The sequence below is a fragment of the Cupressus sempervirens genome, chromosome 10 (assembly GCF_028749045.1).
Source record: "Cupressus sempervirens isolate cs-2001-9-10 chromosome 10, ASM2874904v1, whole genome shotgun sequence".
Taxonomy (NCBI): Eukaryota; Viridiplantae; Streptophyta; class Pinopsida; order Cupressales; family Cupressaceae; genus Cupressus; species Cupressus sempervirens.
The window spans coordinates 41793283-41819277 of NC_143127.1; the positions used below are offsets into that span (position 1 = coordinate 41793283).

Consider the following 25995-nt stretch of genomic DNA (forward strand, 5'->3'; position numbering starts at 1 on the left):
CATGAAGTATTTTCTCATATAGATTCTGAAAATAGAACCAAGCTAGAAGCTAAGTCAAAGAAATGTGTATTTGTTGGATATGGCATTAATGAATTTGGTTAATGGCATTAATGAATTTGGTTATAGGCTTTGAGATTTTGAAAATTGGAAAAATGTAAGAAGTAGGGATGTCATATTCAATTAGAAAGTGTTGTACAAAGATCTATTACAACAACATGAGAAGAAAGAAGATAATTATGTAGTATTGGATGATACTCCAAAAGTTGATGTTCTAGCAATTCCTCATGATGTGCAACAACCATAACAACAAATACCGCACAACCCTATGAATGTTAAATAGTCAACAAGGCTAAGTAGATCTCTAGAAAGATCTTCTCCTTCCTTGTATTCTATTTTACTTACTGATGCTGGTGAATCTGAATATTATGATGAAGTTGTATAGGTGGATATTAAGATTCAATGGGAGTCTACCATGAAAGACAAAATGGACTCTTTGCTGAAAAATAAGATATGGGATTTATGCAAGTTGCTTATAGATAAAAGGGCTTTACAAAATAAATGGGTTTACAGGTTAATAAAAGAGGATGGAGGTAAGAAAAGATTTAAAGCTAGATTAGTGGTAAAAGGATTTGCATATAAAAAGGGCATTGGTTTTGATGAGATGTTCTCTCCTATTATTAAAATGACTTCTATCTGTACTATTTTAAGTATTGTGGCTATTGAAGATTTGCATGTAGAGTAGCTTGATGTTAAAGCAACCTACCTTTATGGTGATTTGGATGAAGAGATATACATGGATCAACCACTGGGATTTGAGGTCAAAGGTAAGGAGAACTTAGTGTGCAGATTGAAGAAAAGTTTATATAGATTGAAGCAAGCACCTCGGTAATGGTATCTGAAATTTGACAATTTTATGCATGAGCATGGATATAGTAGGTGTCATTCAAGTTATTGTGTTTATTTTAAGAGGTTGGATGATGACAACTACACTATTTTATGTTTATATGTTGATGATATGCTTGTAGCTAGGTCTAACATGGATCACATTAAGGGGTTAAAATGCCTATTAGCACATGCATTTGCTATGAAGGATTTGGGGGAAGAAAAAAAAAAATCCTTGGTATGAAGATTTGTAGAGATAGGAAGAACAAGAAATTGACACTATGTTAGGCTGATTATGTTGAGAAGGTGTTGCAACATTTCTCTATGGAGAATGTTATAGTTGTCTGCACACATTTACCTAGTCATTTGAAGTTGACTAAAGAGATGTTTCCTAAGACACAAGAAGAGGAGGAGAAGATGTCCAAGGTACCCAATGCTTCAATAGTAGGAAGCTTGATGTATAATATGGTATGTAAAAGGCCAAATATTGCACATGTAGTAGGAGTCATTAGCAGGTATATGAATCATCCAAGAATTGAGCATTGGAATGCAGTCAAATGGATTCTCAGATATTTGAGAGGAACATCTAGTAAGTGTTTACACTTTGGGGGTTCTACTACTAATTTACAAGGATATGTTGACTCAGATTTGGAAAGGGATATTGATAATAGGTGGAGTACTATAGGTTATGTATTTACTATTGGTGGGGCAGTAGTGAATTGGGTTTCTAGGTTATAGAAGGTTAATGCTTTATCCACTACAGAGACAGAGTATGTTATTGCTCTAGAGGCAACCATGGAGATGATATGGCTTTAGTTCTTCTTGGAAGAATTGGGACACCCTCAGAGGGATAATTATTTTTTTATAGATAGCTGAAGTGTCATTCATCTTGCAAAGAATTCAGCTCTGCATTCAAAGACAAACCACATTTAGTTGCTTTAACATTTCATTTGGTTAGTTTTGGATGATGGATAGTTAAAGCTGGATAAGATAAATACAGATGATAATCCAGCAGATGTGTTTACAAAGGTAGTGACATGGGAGAAGTTGAATTCCTCTTTAGCTTTGGTTGGTCATCTAGACTAAACAGAATAAAAGAACAATAGAGTCCAGGGTGGTTTGATCAAGTGGGAGCCCCATGTGGTAGTGATATTGTTATAGGATCAGTCTCCAAGTGGGATATTGTTGTCTAGTGTGGAGTATGATCAGTCCCCAACTAGGAGATTGTTAGTTTGTGATGACTAATCAAGGAAGTACTGTACATACTTCATAAATTCTTTTTAAAAAAATTTGGGTTGTGGCTAACATTGTGGCTAACATATGGCTGGCCTATTGTGACCCTAAAGTGGCATAAAATTACTTGTATAAAAGGGCTTAGGGTTAGGCATTTTCATAAAGTGTGATGTGAAAATTAGTTCTTGTAGCGGTAATGAGATATAAGGAATTACAGATTGTAATCAAGTTGTAATCACTAGATCGTAATAATATTGGACTTGTTATTTGGTGGATGTAGCCCAAGAATTGGGTGAACCACGTTAAATCTTTGTGTCTTGTGTTCTTTTCTATGTGATCTATTATTTTTTGATATTGTTTATATTTGCATGAAATTGTTATTTCTGTATGTGGCTAAATCATAACAATAACTTGTCCTTTTTCTAGAGGAAGAAGAATTAGGAACAACAAGTTTGGGCCTCTTCATAGCTTCCTCTGATATTTCTTGCCTCGAAAATTATGGTGTATTATTATGCCTAATTTCCCATGAAAAGAGGAAAATTCCATTTTCTTCCCATGCTTAGAAGATTTCCCTCCTACATGAGGAGGAGAAGGAGGAGGTTTAGGCTTTAGATCATTGTTCACCTTAAGATTGTAGAGATACATATCTCCTAAATATGAATATGTTTGTGGTTACACTTCTTGTACTTATCCTTTCCCTATGGAGATTGAGCCAGAAATGCATGACTCATAAGAAGAGCATCCATTAGGATGAACTTGGATTTCTCCCTAGTTAATTTTTCACAAAACTCCTTGAATGAGGGCATTTTATGATCTTCTCTCATAACATCCATATTGGAATGGAAGGTAGAGGAAAACACTTAGAAATGTCCTCAAGATTTGACGAGATAAAAAAAATGCACTCCTTGTCTTCTTTGGCATCAACCAAAGTTTACAAGAGAGAGGCTTTCACTAAGTTCAAGGGAGAAAGTCCCCAAACTTAGAAGATTAACTCATGCAATCATGTATAATAAGATTTTCCAAAAATGGATTTTTTTTCGCTCTGCAACTCTGTTGCCCATTGCCGCTCCTTTTCAATTTTGAATTTTGAATTCACTCATGGAAGGCCCTAAGCCTCTGAACCCTCCACTATGCTCAGATCTGCAGATGATGTTAACCCTACATAGGGATTTGGAAATCAGGACAAACTACTGTGGGACCATAGAGGTGGGGAGAACTCCCTTGGGAAATGTTGAACCAGCTGGTAGCCTAGTGGATAGTGGAAAAAAGCTGACTAATGAGACCTTCAGAGGCTGGAAGAATGCACTTGTGGGTTCCCAGGTAGTTAGAGATTTTGTGGAGGATCCCAAGATTACTCATGGTGCCAATGGGCCAATAATATCCCTCTTGAATACTCTAGTGGGCAGCTTTACCTCTGGCCTTAAACTTTGCATTGTGTGAAGATTTGTTACATTTAGACCCACACTAAAGATGGTCCAGAAGTGGGTAAGTCAAAAATGGAAGATTAAGGGTAGTGTTAACATCTTTGTGATGCCTAGTGGCCTCTTTTGTTTTAAATTCATGATAGGGGAAAATATAAATCTTATACTCTCAAGAACATGGTATTATGGCAAGCACTATCTTGCCTTAACAAGGTGGCACCTGAGCTTTGATGCTAGTGTAGAGCTCAACAAACTAGTTCCTGTATGGGTAAGGTTACCTGGTTTACCTCTAGAATTCTGGGATGAGAAGATTATAAGGTGGATAGGGAATTCCTTTGGTCACTTTGTTACTATGGACACAGTGACAATGCAAAAATCTAGACTAGTGTATGCTAGATTTTGTGTGAATGTGGCACTAAATCAGGCTCTCCTGACTATGGCCACTCTAAAAAATAAATGGGGAGAGAGATACCAACCCATAGAATATTAGAATGTGGTACTTTTCTATCAGAAGTGTGGACATTTTGGGCATGTGATAGTTGATTGTACAAAGCTCAACTATAGAAGTAGAAACAAAAAGAAGGATCCCCAGGAATTGTAAAAGATACAGTCGAGGAATCCTTAGAGGCCCCAAGACTTGAGGAGGTGGCTGTGGTTGACCAAAACTTGGAGGCTAATATGATACAAGATACCCCTGTCAAAGGGTCTAGGGGACAAAGTGAACTTGAAGAGGGGGAAGCTTTAGAGGAAGAGAAGAAAATGGAGGAGTATCCATTTAGAAGGGAAATAGAGGAATTAATAAGGTCACCTTTGGGGGGACTTAAAGAAGGAGAAATGATGGAGGAAGGTGAAATAGTGGCTCAACACTCCCTTCCTAGTACTCCAACAAGTATGGGAGGTAAGGACTTATAGGAACATATTGCTATAGATTGTGCTCCACAAGAAAGGTTATACACCCCTTTGAGAATGAGGAAGGCATCTTCAGTAGAGATGGCAACAAAAGTGATGGAAAGTTTGGATAAAGCTAAAAAGGAACTATTCCCTACTTCCCCACAAGCGAGTGATAATGAAGAATGGGAAATACAAAAAAGGAAGAAAGGGGGGGGGGGGGGGGGGACCAGATGTAGGAACATGTGGTACAACTGGAAGACCAACTAGTAGAGCTACCAGGACAAAACAAGTAGCAAAGGACATGGCTAGTGGTAAACAATTTACACTGGAGACTATAACAAGAGGCAAGAAATGAAATTCCTCTCTTGGAATTTAAGGGGGTTAAATAACCCCCAGAAATAGTATGCTTTAAAACAGTGCATATTTCAGGAGAAAATGGATTATGTTAATATTCAAGGAACAAAAATGTTTAGTGCTAATTTTGATAGATTAGTAAGTCATGTTTGGCTTGGGGCTGCCTTCATGCATATGGATGCTGATGGAGCCTTAGGGGGTATTTCCACCATGTGGAATTCGTGTTCTATGACAGGGGTTGAGGTATTGAGAGATAAAAAAAATTGTAATAACGGAGTTCCAAACTAGTATTCAAAGATGGGAGCTTATCAATATCTATGCTTCTAATAGCAAGATAGGGAGGAAGGAAACTTATAAAAAGTTGGAAAGGATTTTAGAAACTATGAAGGATAAATAGTTAATGTGTATGGGAGATTTTAATACCCCCCTCTATCATTCGAAAAAGTTGGGTGGAAATAGGGAGTACCCTGAAAGCTTGTAGGACCTTCATGATTTTATGGGAAAAATGGATTTCATTGATGTTGATCTGAGAGGGAACCCATTCACATGGAGTAATAATAGAAGAGGAGGTGATCTCATTCAAGTAAGACTCGATAGACTGATGGTGACAAGGAATTGGAACTGGTTGAGTAATTCCCTCTTGGAGAACCTTACAAGAACTACTTCAGACCATTCCCCTTTAATCTTTCATTCGGAGGATGGTATAAAACCTTTTAGGTATGATACTATGTGGCAATCCCACCCAGAATTCAAAGACCAAGTCTAAGAGTGGTGGAATATAAGGATTGATGGTACTGATATGTATAAATTAACTCAAAAGTTAGATAATATAAGGAGAACTGTTAAGGGATCAGCTAAGAGCTCCTTTGGAGATCTATTCAAAGTCAAAAGAGAGGTGGAGTAAAAGCTTAAGAAGCTGCAAGGGGAGATTGTTGAGGGAAATAATTTGGATGGAGCTACTCAAGAAGAAGAAGAGTATAGAAAAAAATGGAAGGATATCATTCTGAAGAAAGAAATATTTTGGAAGCAAAGATCAAGGGTTCAATGGTTAACTGAGGGAGATAGGAATACCACCTTTTTCCATAGGTTGGCTTCTAATCATAAAATAAGAAACACAATCAACAGGTTAGAAGGAGAAGGGGGGGAGAATATAAGGATTAGGAGGAAATTGGAAGACATGTGGTGGAATACTTTAGCAAGGCTTATAAAAAGGATTTTAGATTAGGAAAATGGATTATTAGAAGAAGTTTGATAAATACTATTCCATAAGTGCTTGGAGAACTAGAAAATAATAGCATTCTAGGAAACATCATAGAGGAGGAAGTGAAAAGGGTTATGTTTTCCATGAAAGCTTACAAGGCCCCAGGACTTGATGGTTTCCCCCCTACATTTTTTCAGCATTTCTAGGAGGTCATTAAAAATGAGTTGATTTGGGCTACTAGGGATTTCTTTAGAATGGGAAAGATGCTAAAAAGGATAGATAGGGCTTTTATTGCTCTAGTCCCTAAGACTCCAACACCCACGAGTCTCCTAGACTTTAGACCTATAAGCCTGTGTAATACAATCTATAAAATTCTTTCCAAAGTGTTGGTCAATAGGATCAAGCCCTTCCTCTAGAGCATCATACAAGCACCACAAAAGGGGTTCATGCTGGGAAGAATTTTTTTGGATGTTGTGATAACTACTCACAAGATCATACATTCCATGGAGAAAAGTAAAAGACCTGGTATGGCCTTCAAGCTGGATATATCTAAGGTGTATGATAAGGTAAAGTGGGACTTCCTTTATGATGTGCTTGAAAGAGTTGGGTTTAATGATAAAGTCATAAACATTATTAGGATGATGGTGGGCCCAGTACAATATGCAGTCCTACTGAATGGCTCTCTTTGGGGAAATTTTGAAGCATAAAGAGGTTTAAGGCAAGGAGACCCACTTTCCTCTTACATCTTTATTATGATGGTAGAGGTCCTAGGGACATCATTTACCAAATTGGTAAGTATAGAATGTGTTAAGGGAATTAAACCTACTACCACTACTAAATCTGAAGTACTACAACAATTTGTTGATGATACCTTTCTCTTTAGAGAGTCCTCTATTATGGAAGCTGAGGCATGGAAGAGTATACTTAGAAACTATGAAGATAGCTCAGGTCAGCAAATAAACTACTTTAAAAGTAAACTTTATTTTTTTTAACACTAATGCTATTATGCACAGAAAGATTAGGAACATCCTAGGCTACCAATCGGCCAACCTTTCAAATACATATCTTGGCCTACTATTAACCACTAGGGAGGTGACTAATGATTTATGGAATACTATTGTTGAACGAATCCAAAAGAAGTTGGCAGGATGGAAAGGGAAAATCCTTAGTAATACTGGTAAACTACAACTACTCTTTGTGGCTCTACACGGTATTCCAATATACTTTATGTCCCATTTTAAAATAAATCAAAATATGGCAGAAAAAATTGAGAGAATATAGAGGAATTTCCTTTGGTTAGGTATAGAGGAAAAGAATAAATTAAATCTTGTCAACTAGGAGGATGTTTACCAAAGGAAAGGGGGGGACTAGGAGTGAGAAGGCTTTGAGATTTGAATAAAGCCCTCCTTGCTAAAATTGGATGGAGACTGGGAGAAAATAATATGGATTGGAGCAATATCATGAAAGCTAAATACCTTTCTAATTCCCTTTTTGCTCATAATCTTTTTAACAATGACCTCCCAAGGGGATCCAAAATATGGATGAATATTGTCAAAAGAAAAGGTATGCTGAGGGAAGGGGTAAGGTGGATTATGGGTAATGGGTGAAAAATCAAGTCTAGGAGGCTAATTGGATGGGGCGGGGGGGTGGGGGAACTGTTGGTTTACAACAAATTTAGAAGACTAATGGAGAAATTGAAGATAGAGATGGGGCTAAGAGTGGGGGATCATATTAACCATGGAAGGAAGTGGAAGAAATTACAAAAGATACATGTTCTTAGGAGGATATCCAACTTCTTAATGAACTCAAAGAGATGATTGAAGCACAAAGACTACCAATTCAAGGTCAGGAGGATAAGGTGGTATGGGATTTAACTCCTACTGGTAATTTTATTGTCAAGTCAGCTTACAAAAAATCTTTAGAAAGGACTTTTGCCCCAAAATATGGAGTAAAGTTTGGATTAATAATCTTCTATCCAAAATAAATTTTTTTTGGTGGACTATTCAACATGGTAAAATATTCTCACTAGATAATCTAATAAAAGGGGTTTTTTTATGACAAACAAATGTTATCTATGCAAAGAAAAAGAGGAGATTATCTCGCACCTCTTCCTTGAATGCCCATATTCCCTAAAGATTTGGTCGCTGGTGTGAGAGAAATTTGGATTAAGTTGGGTGATGAAGGAGAACTTAAGTCAATTTGTGGAAAACTAGGATTGTCCTTTTTTTCATCTCAAGTTGATATTCTTATGGAAGATAGTCCCACCATATATTTGCTGGCACATATGGAAAGAAAGAAATAATAGCATTTTTCATGAAGAGGAAAGACTTGAGGAGGTAGTTATGGGAATTATGGAGAAATTGTTGAAATAAAATATAAGGATTGCCAAATGTAAGACACCAAAGGAAGAACCAAGTAGGAAGGAATGCCGAATAGCGAAAAAGTGGGGTATTCAATGGAATTTTAAGAAATTTTATAATTATAAGGTTATCAAGAGGTAGCAAACAAGATGGAAACCACCAACAATAACACAACTTAAGTTGAACTTTGATGGTGTTGCAAGAAAGGGAATAGGGGCGGCAGGCGAAGTGCTGAGGAATGGAAATGGTGATATGCTGCTAGTCTACTCTAGGAATGTTGGAGGGGGAAGTAACAATTTGGCTGAAGCGGTGGCTCTACTTGGGGTCTACAATCAATTAGTGAAATGCAAATAAAGGAAATAACTATAGAAGATGACTCCAAATTAATAATTGACATGGTGAAGGGAGCTTCTCAGCCTAGCTGGAATATCCAAACTATCATCACAAACATTAGACATATCATAAATGGGATAGAAAAAGTCCAGTTGTAGCACATATACAAGGAAGTTAATATGGTGGCCCAGACGTTGTGACTGCCATGGGGTTTGAATTAAATGACATGTTGGAGAAGCATGGATATGCTAAAGGAGGAAATTAAGACACTAATCTACAAGGAAAGGGGGGGGGGGGGGGGACAAAAATTATGCATGGCTAGACAAATAAAGATTAGTGCCAATTTTGGTAGCAATATTATATCTAGGAAGGCGATATTTGCTAAATTTAATGAAAAGAATAAGGGAAAGATGATGAGACACCGTCATACAAACTGGATAATAAATAGTCACAATTTGAGATATGAGTTACTTCACCATTATGGTAACATAATGCAAATTTTAAATTATTACCTTTTTGGAAGTACGAATTATATAGTTTCGGATGCTATCAAAGATTTTATGGATGGTAGAGTAATGATACCAAGTACGCATGAATCGCATAATGAAAATGAATGAGATTTTGAAGCACCCAAAAAAATTTCTTGCAAGAAGTTTAAAGACACTCTAGAGGCTATTCGCATCATTGTTGTGCTATTGATGTTTAATAATATCACTATTGACAGAAAGATTAATGACAAGAAGGTTCAAATGCAAATTATTGAAGTTGGTGGATTAGGAGTTAGTGGGGAAGAAATGGGTGGAGATTTGAATCGATTGGAGCCAACAAAAATAGAAAATTTTAAAGATAGGATGACAACCTGGTTCCTGTTAAAAGAGGGGAGTTTTCTTCCTTACATGTAGGCAATGGCAGGGTATGACAAAAATTGTTCTCTTCAGTTTGTGAACATGTGGAACGATCGTAGGGTCACCATTAATGGTATTACATTCCAAGTTAATGAAGAGGTTATTGCTATGGCTACTGGGATGTCTATGAAGGGGAAGAAATGGAAGAAGATTACGAAGATGGTGGATGAGGCTAGTATGAATAGATTTGTTGTAGAAAATGAAGAACCTATTCGCTATAGAGGAGGCTTCTAAAGGGATAAGCTATTAGTATCACTTCCTCCTTCTGAACCATTTTAGAAATAGAGACTTCATTTCTATTTCGTTCTTTTTGTTACATTCCCTTGAGGATATGATTAGTGATGTTAGGAAGAAGACGAGTAAGGGTAATAATTTTACCATCATCCACTAGGGCTTGATTTTTAGACTCTATTAATTCCATCTTGCCCTCTGCCCCCTAGGGTTTTCATGGTTGAAAATCAATGCCACCACTAGAATTCCCCACCAAATACTAGCATTGGTACCAAAATCCACACTCTGTGCCCTTCCCCTAGTAGGGAAAATAAGAAAAAGAAAAACCCTGAACTAGTCATTGAACATAAGGGTAGTAAAAAAAATAAAATTGAAAAACTAGTGCAAGTGGAAATTGAGGAGTCCAAAGAGGAAGGAGGTGGAAAGGGTAGGAGAAGGTCAAGAAGGCTTGCAAAAACATAGGCAAAGTACAAATTGAAAGAAAATAGATATAGGGTAGATGAGGCGGAGGAGGAGAGTTCTGAAAATAATGAAAGAGAAATGGAGGAGAAACATTCTATCTCCAAGAGAGAAAAGGGGAACGAGGAGAAAGAAAAAGTGAAAACTTTATTGATAATACCCAGGTGTCTGCTGGTACTACCCAAGTATCTGTTGGTAATGTCATCACCACTAAGACTACACATGTGTCACCGAGCTTTACCCTATAGCCTATAACCTTCTGTGAGGACAACAAAAAAGTGGACACCTCTCCCATTACCATCTCCACCTCGGTAAAGGAAAAAACCAATGTTTTTACTAACCCCAAGTTTTGCAGGATAAAAACTAGCCCTTGACAAAGACTAATGAGGTGTATAGAAATGATGAAAAAGAAAACAAGAGGAGGAACATGATGAAAATAAGGTATAATTAGAAAAAAAGGTCAAATTCTTAGAGGAGGGGTTTTACTCCTTCTCTAAACTTGCACTAAAGGTTACTCATGTTGTTGTTACCACACTCCAATTGCTAGCGTAGGAGAAGGATGAAAAGGGGTTGTACATGGAGGATAATAAGCTCCTCTATAAGTTTCTTGTTGAGGAATAGGCTAGGGTGCTCCTGGCTAGGAAAGGAAAAGAAAGGGATGGAAAATAAAAGTGGTGTTTATGTCCCTAGTTGTTTTTTATTTTCAGTTGCTATCTAGTTTGCTGGTTTACAGCTATTATTTAGACTTGGGTTGGCTTGTTTGCCAACAATTTTATATTCTAAACTCTAATAGTTTGTTAAGTATTATAGGTTTGGATACTAGAATTGATGTTACTCTAATAGATGTAAATGGTAGTGTGTTGTTTCTAAGATGGGTTGGTTTGTTTATGCTAATGGATTATACTTTGAACAATCATAGTATGGTTAGTATTACTGTCAATTTAGTTTGATTAATTCTCTGCTAGCTGGTTGTTCTTGGTTGTTAGGGTAGTTCTCTACTATAGTGATGTCCCATATTTTTTTTTGCTAGTAGTGTGTTGGTTGCCAGCATTTTGTTTGTAAGGGCCGACCCCCTTTTTTTGGTAGCTTTATATCTTAAAAACACAAAAATCAAAGCAAAATGTTATTCATAGAATCTTATTGTAAGACAAAAAGCAGCAAAATGAAAAGAGTAAAATCAAACATAAAATCATTAAACAAGAAACCATGATCCAATTAACTAGTAATATGTGTCATGCTAGGGGTACATCAGTAAGAGTCTTTAACAATTACAATCAAAGTTAATAGCATTAAAAAAACTTGACTACAAAAATCTCAATTATAGGTTTTTAAAAAAGGTAATTTTAAAAAATAAATCTAATAATATAACTAGAAAAGGGGTGTATCCCAAATTATGACATAATGAGAAAAAGTTGGGATGTAAAGTTGCAAAACAAGCTATGGATCTAATTCCAACAAGGTTCAATTGGAATTATGCCAAAAAGAATTACTTAAAGCTCTTAATTTTCTGATAAGTAATAAATCACAACTAAATTGTCTCATAATAAACAAACCTTGCCCTAAAACTAAACTCTTTTAAGATAAGTTAACTATAAAAAGTGGACAGTGTCTAACTTGAATCATACTTCTCAAAATTGCAAAAGATTTTAAATAAAATACATATTCGACATATTACTAATTAAACTTTATTATAATGAAAAAACAATTGGACACAAATAATCCTATAAGTATAAATCTATTATGAATTAATATCATCAACCACCTTTCTAAAAGAATATGAAAAATCCTTCAAAATCCTAATTAAATAATATTATAATAATAAGTTAAAATATATTATACAAATTTTTAAAGATAAACTCTCTTTAAATCGTAAAAGTCCTAATATACTAAATGTAAATGAAAACATTTCAAATATCGATAACAAAAATTAGTGAACAATTATCAAGAAGATTATTGGATTTCCACAATCCATGCTAATGTAGTTTCAACTTATGAATTTGATTGGGTAGAGTTTTTTTATCACCAATGTTTAAGATCATACTACATGATCCATCATCCCTTTTGCTCTCTTGCATCTTAATGATGGATAATGCAGCATGATCCAAAACATTGATGATAAAACAAACTCCACTCAATAAAATCTAGAAGTTAAAACTAAATTAACAAGAATAAATTTAAGTCTATTAATAGCTTTTGGAAAAAAATTACATATTCTAATATTGCTATCAACCCTATAGTTTTTGAGTCAAATTCATTGATCTATGTTTCAAAATAGAGCTCAAAAGAAATCACATGTCATGAAAACAAATAAGACACTAAACACTCATAGTATTTAGGTGATTTATTTTTTTGTTTTTTTTGGATACTAATGACTAAATAAGTCTTGCTAAATCGTTTGGCTCAAAAAACTTAAAATAACACATTCAATTTTTTGAGATAATGAAAATTACAGCTATATACGGCCATCAATTTTCAACCCCATGGTGACTAGCAAGGGGAAGCAGGCTTGGAATTTGACGGTCACCCTTGCATGTGATATGATTTTTTATGACGGTTTAGTTTGTTTGTTGCCTTTCATTTTACGTTTTAAAACTAATATTAGTTGTCATTTTTCACTAATTTAAGAATAATTTAATAATACTTTTAAATTGAAATATTTTATCGATATAATATATGTAATAATTAGTAACATTTACAATAAAGAGATGTTTCTAAATACATATGTTTAATAAAATTATAAATAATAATTATGAACTTGTAATATATCTAAGATTAAGAAAGTTTATAAGTATGTATACTTCATACTAATAATTTAAGTTGCTAAAACAAGTATATATTATGTATGATCTTAAATTACTAAAATAAGTTTATATGAATTAAAAATAGTACATAACTATAATAAATCTTGACAGTATTTAAGTGTAATATTTATGCTTTCATAAAAGTTTAACTTGTCACCACATACGGCCCAAGAAATTTTATGACTGTCATATACAATTTAAAACTAGAAAAACGACCAATACAGCCATCAAATTCCAGGCCTGAGGGGAAGAACGAAGTTACGCACGTGTTAAATCTCAAACTCTAAGTTGAGATTTAGTTACATTCCTTTAAAGCGACTGCTATCGCGGTGTCGCTGTCCGAATGTCTTCGTGAGGATTTTTGAAGTGGACGTTACCCTTTATGCGCCATTATTAACTTCCTTTTATAATCACTTTCCATGGTTGCTTTTAACTAACTCTTGCCAGCCGTCCGATACTTGAAGCAACGGACGGTCATATTTCGTAACTGGCCAAAGCACGCAGAATACCCTGTACTTAATTCTACGTGTCGTAACCCGCACTAAGCTGAAACGCTACACATTTTTCTAAATATATTTGTGCTGCGCACCACGGAAATTATTCAGATCTGAGTAATTTTCATGGATCGACATTCGAGGCAAAAACTTGTCAATTCGAATGTTAAGGAAGTGCCTTCGCCCGTTAAAAAGTCTGAGAAGAGCAATGCAGCGAAGGCTGCAGCTCAGCGCCTTGCGCATGCCATGGCTTCACAGTCTCCTTCAAGGAACGGTGACAGAAGTCATTTTTTACCGTCTCGTAGCGCTTCGCCCTCTGCCAACAAAGCTTATGCAAAATCTACTTCAAATGCTGAAACCAGGACTGCCAGATCTCTGTCTCCGGCTGTAAGTTCATCTTTTCTCTTTTGGCTTAGCCCGCATTGTTCGTGAGGCATTTAAATGCAATCTCTTAGAAATTATGTATTATTTGCGCGGTATGCATTCAGGAACAGGACACATTATGTACAGGGGAAAATTCGATTAGTTAACTATTCACAATTCGTTTCCCTTTAGAGAATAATCTGCTGCAATTTGTATGTTGCCGTGAGATTTGAATCTTCAATTTCATGTTTACATTTGTAGTTGAGCTCAGTGATGGCATCTGCATTCCCTCCCCTGCGGTAGTCTACTTCGTGCATTTATGTTCAATTCAGTGTTCGAATTGTACACAAATAGGTGTTTTAAATCGTGTCCCAAATTTCTGACTGCATTAGTGAATGAAACTACTTGTTCTTTGACCATTTCCTTGTGAATTCTATTCACTATGGAATTGAATTGAAAGGAAACATTTCAATTGCATCCATCGGATGGTAGATGGGACCACTAATGTTAGAGGTGTTTCCTCCTCTCTAAGAGGCTGAAGTTGAGAATACAAGTGCTTCTTTGCCCCACCTTTTCAGCCAGATTTGAACCTTTGAACTACCTGATAAAAAAATCAGACAGGCTCCACAATGTGCACAATTGGATTAAGACTGTTTGCTTGTCAGTGCATTATATGAGTGAATTTTATTGCTATAAATAATTTACTTAATTTTATGGTGATGGTTCAAAATACCAAAGTTCTTTCATGATATGCCCAATAATATATGGGTGTTATCATAAACTTGACATGAGCTGCAATTGACTCTTCCAATTCTTATAGCCTGATACAGTGTAGATTGTTTTGTATAGTGCCTTCTACAGTACACTTATGGATCTCGAGAAAGGACTAATACGATTCTGTTAATGGTTAACGATATTTAAATTTTTCCAGGATTTGCCCATTGACAGACTTTTGTGGATATTAGCAGAAATTTGGCACATGGTTCAATTTAGACTCTTGGCAATCTACTCAGTTATAGAGGTTTCCTCCAATCTTGCAGTCTGCTTGTATGTATTGTTTTGTACAGTGTCTTCTGCACTATACTGTACAGTCAGCGATCTAGGAAAGGATTGAGATTTGTTTCACTGTTTAATGTATCAGAGTGGATGAAGTCTCTTAATTTTAGAATAAGGAAATTTAATATACAAATACAACCAAGCGAGAAAGATGACCTATTTTCCTTTATGCAAATAGATTTTTCTGAATTTTACATTGAGGCTGGAAATTATAGTATGAAGAGTGGGGTTGGAAAACTGTCATTCGCCCATAGAACATTGGAGCAAGAGCACATACTGTAATAGCAGCTGGCTAATCCACACACACGCACATTTGGGGCAGTGGACCGTTCTGAATCTTTTGATCTTAGCTTCATTACACCTTGACTCATCACTTCACCCAGCCACAATACATTTTTAGGATAAATTTCTAAATGTCAATATTCAAAAAGCAAAAATTGTATAAAAGTAAATTTGGGGTGATTCGATCATACTTGTGCAGTCTGCAGTAAATTAGTTTTGCCTCATTTTTCTGTACCCTGTTTTAAGAAGTAAGTGAGGGGTTAGGAAGATTTTGAATCAAGGTTATGGTTAGTTTGGCTCATGAGATATATATTTACGCGTGTTGATGGTTTTAACATTTGGCTGACATCTTGCTAGGGGACCTTAGAATTAGAAAAAACTTGGCTACAAGCTGACACCTAGGGCAATGACAGGAAATACCAAATTACAAGATACAGCTGTAAGAAAGTCTTTATTCAAGGCAAGAGTTAATGAGAATGCATTACAATAATTCAAGTGTTGATGAGAATTCAGTAGTTGAATTCTGCTCTGCTAGTGTAGAATACACATTCCTAATGACTCGTACAATAATTCAACCAAATTTTGATGGGAATTACGTATTGTCCAGAATCTGTTGATGAGTTTGTGAGGCTCTTGTTTTGGGGGCCAATGTACTGTGCACAAATCACGAACAATGGGTTCACTTGCTAAGTTACTAGTCATTCTTGGTGATCAGCGAATCATTCTATTGTTTGTGATTCATTCAGGGTGCACTGGTCCTCAAAACCTCACAAATTTATAATTTGGAAACCACCAAGGTATATCACAATATCTTCTAGAATTGTCTGCCTGATATTGTCTTGCCGAAGTATTCATTAACATGGATAAGAAGTCAAAGATACTTAATTCCTGGAAGGCAGATCCTGTGAGAGAAAGTTTCTATCCATTTCTTTTTCAATATCTAGGGTCCTACCCTGTTTGCTAGAATTTTTTTGGGAAACTTGTCAAATAATAGGTCATATGATAATGGAAATAGATCTCTCTGCTGATAGTATTTAGTAATTTACTCTCTAGTGAATTTATTCAATGTTTCTTGGAATGATCTTATAATGATTGAATGATCTTATGATCATGAAAATTTGATCTTTCAATTATATATAGCAACAGGAGATGTTTGCAGAATTCAACTAGCAACTAATCGTATAAAAATACCTCAGTAAAGAAGTCTGGCAGATTTATTCAGCTTGGTAGCAGCAGGTCATGCAGCAGAAAGTTATTAAAATTTTGGAAAGACTCTTCATCACCTATTTGCCAATCCCCGCCTTCACTTAACTATTGAAAGACCTTGATATCAGTGGAAAGAAAACTTCTAGGTTAATATGAAGAACAACATGAAATACTGACTGAAAGCACCAATGTGAACTGAATAGGTCCCCTGCAACACAATTCCAGTCCACAATTAATCTTGAAAAAAACACTAAAAAATTCAAGTCTTCATCATGTCAACGCTCAATAAACTACTAAATTAAGAGAAGTCTTTTGCTAATATTCCGCTACAAAATGAAAGGAAGATTCTCTTAAATGATAACAGAACACTCCAAAGGTACAGATTTGATTTCTAAGCATCAATGACAGGGGCAGCTGATTCGATATACCCCTAAATCCCTGCAGTTAATCCTTAATGAATAGACAACTGTTTGCATTGCCTTTTCAAGTGCTGGGCACCTTCTACAGCCGATTCTTAGCACAGTAACCAAGGCCTCTTCTATCTCAATCTTACTCGTTCCAATGAATGGTGTGGCTAGCTGAAGGTGTTCAGCCTCTTTAAGAAATTCAAACTTCTATTTTTTCTACCTCAAATCTAGTCAAAACTGATCAACTAGCATCAAGATGCCTTAATAAAAGTACTCACCAAAAGATTTCAGCTCACCAAACACTTGCATGTAACTTATAAGTTTAACCATCTCACATGATTGTGTATGGTTGGGTCTGGAAAGTCCCCAGAAGCCTCAGAAAATTAACAATACTGAATGCATGCCAAGGATCTCAAGAAACTAATTACTATCAAACTCAACTATGATTAAAAACCAAGAAAATGCATTTTGGTTTGTTGGTCACCCCAGTGACCCTTTATAGATGTGAGATTTGGGGCAGCAACATGTCAAATCAGAAATAGAGGCAAGCAGAAAGAATTCAAAAACATCCAATTATCAGCAGACTCAGAATTTAAATTGCTGTCCCTTATATCTTATTGGCAGAAACAGGTTTTTTCCCGTTAAAAGACGTTGGCAATGGTCCAGTTGTTAAGCTACTTAAAGAAAACGCAAAGTATGGTAAAACACTGCTGGCCTAATTTTATTATGTGGATGAAGCAAAATGACAAGTGAATGAAAAACCTGTGATGTTAACATACAAGAATGCTTGGATACCAATGAAGAAATTAAAAAATTTGTGGGGCACAAATTCAAGAATATCATATGGTCAAAGCAAAATGGACGTAAGATAGCCTACTACAAAGAATTTAACCTCATGGGAGACCATGAGGGAAAAGTAGATCACAAGGAAAAAGAATACATAGGAGCAAATATCAAATGGAGAGAAAAATTTATCATAGCTCAACTTAGGACTAGTTTGTACCATTTGAGGTGTGAATCAAGTAGATGGATAACTCCTAAGGAAGATTGGGGAAAAAGGATATGCCTATTCTGCAATAGGGGTGTGGAAGAGAGAAAACAACATATTATCCTAGAGTACCTAGCATACAATGACATCTATTTCTAGCTATGTGGAATTTTTAGAAACATATGATTTAAGTACTCTATTTGAAGAAACATAGCTAGACAAAACCAAAAACCCTTGTGATCAAAATATATTGTTCAAGAAGAAATCTAAATAAGAGGTTGCAAAGTGCTCAAGATCTTGACACCCATTATAGGGTGTGCTACTTAGGTGGTCCTATAGGCTTCTTTGGCCTCACGTGTAAAGAACCCAAACTGGCTTCCGCTGCTCAAACTGAATGATAGTATTGTTTCTTTGTAAATTTTGTTATTCTTTCCCCTTGTAATCTTTCAATAAATGGGTTTTGATTTCTTGATATAGCCAAGTGTGAATAGATAAGCCACAACAGCGAAGCTAAAATAATACATGCAATCAAACTTAATAAACATCAACTTACATTTTACTATTCTAGACTCCTGAATTTACAGATTGCTTTACAAATTGATAAAAAACAGAATGTTCCGTTCCTTTCACATCCTCTTCCAACAAGGAATTCACAGGCCTGTACTGACTAAATTTGCAGCCTACTGAAAGAGGCCTTGGAGTAGTATAAGCTGGTTGTAATAGGGCAGAAAGATCGCCAACCTTTGGCTATCATTTGCAATGAGAGAGATGCCAAGATGGATGTGGTTTAACCAAGCAATTCACATGCAAAATGCAAGGGCGATTGGGCGCCCAAAACTGAAACCCTTAATCGCTCAGATTATTAATGCAAACAGTTACAAAGGCAGCTCTTGATCAAGCCAGATTTCCAATGCCTATATGCAGATTGATGTAATGCCCAGTAACAAATAAACTTGGGCATCCAACAGACCTCTAAATTGCTAGCAAGAAATACTTCTCAGCCACAGTAGGAAACATAAGAGAAGTCTCTAAAAACTAATTCTTCAGCAACTAATCTTCTTCTCAGCAACAGTGATCTCAGAAGAGAAGAAACTATATTCAGATTGAAAATCAAATCAGATCAATACCCCTATACCTCCACAAAGGAATTGGAAACCACCAAATTCATAAACCCTCACAAAGATCAAAACAAAAGCAATAGACAAATGGATGATGAATTCTCATAATGGGAGCTATATTTATAATCTCCATTGTGCAAGTTAGCTTCAACTACACACCTTTCAATTAAAAGACTTTTTGCTCTTTATACCTAGGCACATAATATAATTTATTAATTTTCTTTTGGCTCCCAAAATGACCTTTTCAACCAATCATGATATTCTGATACGCGAGGTCATTGTTTCTTGTGCTGAAGATTTATAACTTTTCAACCCATTCCAATGAGCTATGACACTAAGGTGGCCAACATACAATACCAACAAGATTAGCAACCTCAACATATTAGTTATATAATAATAATAATTCACCTATCTTGCAAAAATGATTGAAGAAGCATTAAAATCAAAATTTGACAACACAGGAGTGATCCTGGTGAAGAAAATTGATGAATGAACTTGACGGGGTGACTTACTAAAAATAAACGCTCCCTCCAAGATTCTTGGAGCTCAAACCAGAAGCCAAAAATAAAAACTAAGAGCATCACTCAACTCCTAACTCAATTGAGCTCATTAGAACCAATTGTTAACTTACTAAAAATAGTAAGTCCCTCAAAACAGAGCCAAAATTCACCATAACCCATTGGAAAGCCTAAAAACTCCACAACTAAGACTCTCAAATTCCATTATTAGCTCATGAGGGTTGCGGTGATGAACTAACCAATACAATTGTAGGAACCTGCTAAAAATGGGGACATTACAGTCCTCCCTCCCTAAGATTGCTTGTCCCCAAGCAATCTAAAGAAAAAATGTACACCACAGTCCACCTAGATTCCAAGGGTGAAACTATGCAATATCTTTGTCGTACACTACTAACTCTTATAATATTGACACCCAAATAATGGATATCAATAGCAAAATCATTTGAAAACTGACTATAGGTGCTGATGGAGGCAATAACTCATTGGAACTCAACCCAATCAAAACACCAACTTCGTCAACACTTGAGTCCCCATCTAACTGACACCCACGCCCAACAACATTGTGGAGATGGTAACAACCATACGTACCTAAAACACTACTACCAGCTCCAACCTCTGCCAAATTGTCCTGGGTGTGTGGGTACTGCAAGCGATCTAAATCACAAATGTTGATCCCATCTACAAAAGATGGTACTAACCCATCCCATAATGGATGGTATGAAATTGGAGCCAACCTACACTAACATGAAACCAAATCTTCTACTAGTAGGGAAAAAGTGAAATGATGAGCACTCCTCATTGTGTAATGCTAGTAAAAAGCTCCAATCTCTGTCAATGGCTCATCAATACCAAATTAAGAATCTAGAGATGACTCCAATCTCTAACTTCAAACTATTGATTGAGCAAGATCCTAGGCAACCCTTTTAGCAAAACCTGTTGAAGTTGATGAAAGATCAACCCCACAGCTCCCAAGAATCACCTACATGCAAACACCTATCACAAAAAGGGAGAAGCAAAAGCTATGGATGCTAGAATTCCCAGATCCATAAATGCGACATTCTTGATGAACAAAAAAATTGCTATTATCAAAAGTGAATGAATGAATTACAAAGAGAGATCATCCTTATAAAAGAGATCAAAACCCTAACAGGTAACTAACCTAAGTTGCATTTAATAATTGATCAAAGAATTAATTATTAGATGCCTAAAGTTTAGCTTAAGTAAACTAGAGATAATAAGTGATTTAATAATTAAATCAATATGATTTAATTAATAAGAAATTTTTTTATTACTCTAACACCCTCGCTTAAGATAAATTTAGGGAGTAACTAAAAACCTAGAAACTACTGTTGAAAGTAAATTTGGGTCCCGACAACAAGGCCTAATGAGCTAATCAAGCACAACCAAATCTCTAAAAAGAGGAGAAATAGAGAAAACCACATGGGAAAAGCCCTACTCCAAAAAGAGATGGAAATAATACTAAAAGAACTAGTGAAGGACCAAAGAAGCCTCCAAACTAAGGAATGTCCCAAAAGATAGGAACAAAAGAATGATCATGAAGAACACCACTGAAGCATGAAGTTGCAAACACTACCAAACTGCTAATCTGAAGAACCTCCACTATAACATGACCAGGTAGAGAAGACTAAGTCTGAAGAGCTGATCAATCAAAGATGAAATGTATCTTCATAGTCTCCAAAAATAGGAATGAAAGATTATCTATACGGTAAATAATCCATCTCACTGAAATGCATAGGTATCCAACCATTGCAATTGCCTAGTACATAGGATCAAATACTGAATACATAGCTCACTCCATCGAACCATGAAAGCAATAGAACCAACATAACCCCCTATAATGCTGAGAGGTAAGACATGAACACTGAAATTGCATGCAATATCTCCTATAGAATGAAGAACCAGGAACATCAAGAGTGCAAAAGAAATACAAACACCTATAATGGCATGTGTCATCAACACATCATGAAGCTAATGTCATGGAAGGAACACTCACTTGATAAAGGAAGATGACAAATATGGCCAACATGAAAACCCCCCAAAGCACTTTATAATGTAGTGCGAGTACAAAAAAAACACAAAGATGTGCAAGATCTCGAAATGCAAGAGTGGCATTTTATCTTAGTACATTTGCAAAAAACACTACAAAAGGATGTCAACAAAGATCAAAAGAGATAGAAAATCAAGATTTTCACATGAAAATCATCTGAAGCAACAAAATTGATCTTTGGACCTGGAACAACCAAAGATATCCACCCGAATGCAAAAATAAGAAAAAAACTGAATGGGATGTGCCTAGAGAAAAATCTAGAGAATAGAATGTCTCAAGATATGTCTCTCAGAGTGCAAAATGGAACCTCTCACTTTGATTGCATAAATTGACAATCAAATAACATCAAAAGTCCAAATAAATTGCACCTTCATGAAAGGCTTAGAACTAGCTTTCTGGTGATATCTCATTTGCAAAGAGCAAAGTCCGAATGAGCAATTTACGGCCACAAAACCACATGTAGGTCAAAGCAGAGCTAGAAGGGCAAAATAAAAATATTTACTGCCTTGGAATCCACACCAAAATGTCTTGGGAAACATGATACTAGGAGAAAAATTATGTCGGGAAGCATGTCAATTTCGTATCAAAATTGTCTCAATTTTTGTGCCAAAAGATCTTGATTTGTGCGCAAAAAATCTCTTTTTATGTGCCAAAAATTCTTGATTTTCATGTCAAAAATCTCAATTTGTGTGCCGAAAAATCTCAATTTTTGTGTCAAAAGATCTCAATTTTCATGCCAAAATTATCAATTTTTGTGTCAAAAAAATCATCAAATCGTCGCCTTAGTAAATGTGCCCAATCTGGGAGCAATATTTTTTTGCCTCAGATTCTATTTGTCTTTGAATTGGACAAATTTTATATGAAAATAGGGATTTTTGGGTGCTCTAAGATCAATAATGAGGTATGTTTGGGCTCAAAGTGTCCCAAAAACCAGTGACCCCCTAGATCCAAAAAATATTTCTAAAGAACTAAAACCCTCTGAAAAAAACACAGATCTATAAGCCAAGCCAAATTTCTCATGAACAGAGCAGGGGCATGAAGATCTAGAGCTCTGATACCATGTTGAAGTTGATGAAAGATCAACCCCATAGCTCCCAAGAATCCCCTACATGCAAACACCTATCATAGAAAGAGAGAAGTAAAAGCTATGGAGGTTGGAATTCCCCGGTCCATAAATGAAACGTTCTTGATGAACAAAAAAAGATTGCTATTATCAAAAGTAAATGAATGGATTACAAAGAGAGATCATCCTTATAAAGGAGATCAAAACCCTAACAGGTAAATAACCTAAGTTGCATTATAATAATCAATCAAAGAATTAATTATTAGATGTCTAAAGTTTAGCTTAAGTAAACTAGAGATAATAAGTGACTTAATAATTAAATTAATATGATTTAATTAATAAGAAAAAACTTTATTACTCTAACAAAACCAACCACAAAATTCCTCTAGGGAAGCATTGTAGTCAAGGACTCTACAATCTTTCTCACCAAACGCCATATATCACAAGTGCCTCAAATGAGTCTACCCTCAGACTCTCTGTATGGTCTCTCTTGCAAATCCTCACTCTCAAGTAAATATTGCATGAATGACTCAGTACAATAGAAAATCCCGCTCCCTTGCAATCCATGAGTGATCCCTCTAAAATTGTGGCATTGCCAACTGTCCGATATTATCAGTTGTATGAGATGAAACAAAAGATTTTCTATTGGCAGAAGGAAACAAATCTCCATAAGAGCACATCCCCACATCAAGTGATATCATGCCCAAATCTTGTGAAGGAAAGGGAGTAGTGTTAAGAACTGATGCACAACATTCTGAATAATCTACCACTATCATGCTAACCACTGGAGAACCTAGCACAATAGGAATTACTTTGTAGTCCTCCACTGATGCTCTCCCCTCTATGTAATGTTCCGAACTATTTCTATAATGTTCTCGAAAGTTTCAGAGATTCTCCCGAACGGTTTTTGCTTTGGTACCACTGTAATACTTTGTTCTAGAGTTCCCTTATGAAGTTCGTAGTATGCTTTAGGTAGTCTTGTCGTCTACTTCAGGTAGTCTAGTTGTGTGCTCCAAGTAGTATCCCTCAGTGCTTCGGGTCAGTGCTTCGGGTGCCCAGTGCTTAAGGTCAGTGCTTAAGGTAGTTCTCCCTCAATGTAGGAAGGTCCATACATGTGCCACACCAAGTTGGGAGGGGAGGGACAGAGGTTGTACAGTGTATGGGAAGTTCGATGAGCTCTAGATGTCATATGGAATGCAGTTGGGTGATGGTTGTACAGTGAGTGCCAAGGGAGTGTGAGCCGTACAATAGAGGGGGTGTGGGCCTAAACGTATGGTACAAGGCCGTATAGTAGGAAGTAGGTTGTATAGTGGCTAGAGAGGGTTGTACGATTATTGGGGGTGAACAAAATGACTGTCGTACGATGAAGACAGGGAGATGGTCGTACGAAATGGTGAAAGGGCTGATGTACAATGATTTCTGCTAAGCCACGGTGACAAATGGTGTGCGGATTGGAGGAAAAGAACTAAGTCCTGTAACCAAAACTTATAGATCCGAATTTATGAGATAAATCCAAACAATAATGGAGATTTGAACACAACCAACCTTTAATTAATATATGTCAAAAGATGATGCTCCGACTTGCCATATCTGAGCAAAGTATTATAGGCGACGGAATAGGATGAGGGTTGAATCGCACCGAAATCGGAATAGCCAAGTAGGGAAGATCTTTCACTTCTGAAATGGAAAACAATAGAGAATCTCGACTAGAATTCGTTGTACAAAGAAATAATCCAAATTGCATATCCATGACTACCTACAAGCCGTGCTTAAATACCCCTCGGGGAAAACCTTTCCGAGGGTGTACAAAGATAGCCGACGGCAACAGTTACCAATGAAAACTAAAATAAAAATAGATTCGAGATATATTAAATCAATTGTAACCACAAATCCAAATATTAACTTGGGCCCCATATTAATTAATTAAACTAATTAAAGGTCCTTATATTATTTAAATTTTGGGACCAGTTAATTAATTAATTTAATTAAAAAAATTACATAAAAATTTGGGGGCATGACAAATCCTCGCTACCCAAAGATTGCTTGCCCTCAAGCAATTCGTCATTTGATGAAACACCAACAATTCTAGGGTCCCAAATCAAACACGTAGGCAAGACAAGTGAAATGACATCAATCCTTTGCAACACCACATTGTGATCAAACTTTCGTTGTGCCATTCTAATATAAATATTATCGTATCCTGAGTCACCAAGATCCCAAACCAAACACGCAGGAAAAATGAGTGAATTGTCATCAAACCTCCCTTGCACCTCAGTGTCATTAAGCATCCGTTGTGCCACTCGGATATAAACATTGTTTTCGCCTTCACTAGGATCCCAATGACACAAATTGATGAAATATTTCATGTCATTATGTTCAAAATATCTTTGGGTATGGTCATGCACACAGATGCTGATGCTAGCACAAACTTACCCACTAACACAACCATAGCAATCACTATTATATTCCTGATAGATGAAACCTTGATGAAGAGAGCTTTAGTGGTGAAAATGTCAATGAAGGGGGCCTCGATTGTGAGTACCTTGGCGACAGGAGCTTTAGTGAAAGGTGTCGTGATGATGGGAGCCTCAGCAAAGAGTACCTCAGTAAAGGGAACCTTGACAAAAAAACCTCAATAGAGAGTACCTCGGCAACAAATAAAATTTTAGCTGCAAATAAAACCTCAATGGCACACAAAATCTAGGTTGAAGCCTCGATGATGGATAGAGCCTTGACAATGAGCAATGTCTCAATGGATACAAACGTAGCTATTGTGACCAATGCAGCCACAATGACAAACACACAATGATGATAGAGACAGCCATGACGTTGTTGACGAACACAACTATGACGATGGATACAGACTCGGCATCAATGATGGACACGACAGTGATGGATACGAACTCGACGATGGACACAACAATGACGGATACGAACTTGACGATGGACACAACGGTGATGGATACAAAGTCGATGACGGACACGAAGTCGACGTCAGTGATGAACACAATGGTGATGGACACGAACTCAACAATGGACATGGACTTGGCTTCAATGACGAACATGGCGATGATAGACATGATGAGAGTGATAGACACGAACTCAACAATGGACAAGGACTCGGTGTTGGTGTTAGACACGATGGTGTTGAACATGAACTCGGTGTCAGTGACAGACATGACGGTGATGGACACCATGGTGATAGACACAACAATGATGAACACGATGGTGATGAACACAATGGTGACAAACACGATGGTAGCAGAGACAATGGTGACGAACACAACAGTGACAGACATGACAACGGTGATGGACACGAACTTGATGATGGACACAGACTCAACATCGGTGACAGACATGA

General features: G+C 36.4%; 1 protein-coding gene across 2 annotated transcripts in view; it reads left to right on the forward strand.

Moving 5' to 3' along the window:
- Positions 1–13531: 13531 nt before the first annotated feature.
- The window catches only part of LOC149532468 (uncharacterized), a 117373-nt gene continuing 104909 nt past the window's right edge, over positions 13532–25995 (forward strand). Inside the window, exon 1 of one of the 2 annotated variants that reach the window (XM_089804769.1) lies at positions 13532–13952. In XM_089804769.1, coding sequence (XP_089660895.1) covers positions 13692–13952 — 261 coding nt within the window. In that variant the 5' untranslated portion in view covers positions 13532–13691. The remainder of the gene's footprint in view (positions 13953–25995) is intronic. The other variant, XM_089804768.1, reaches the window with a different exon arrangement.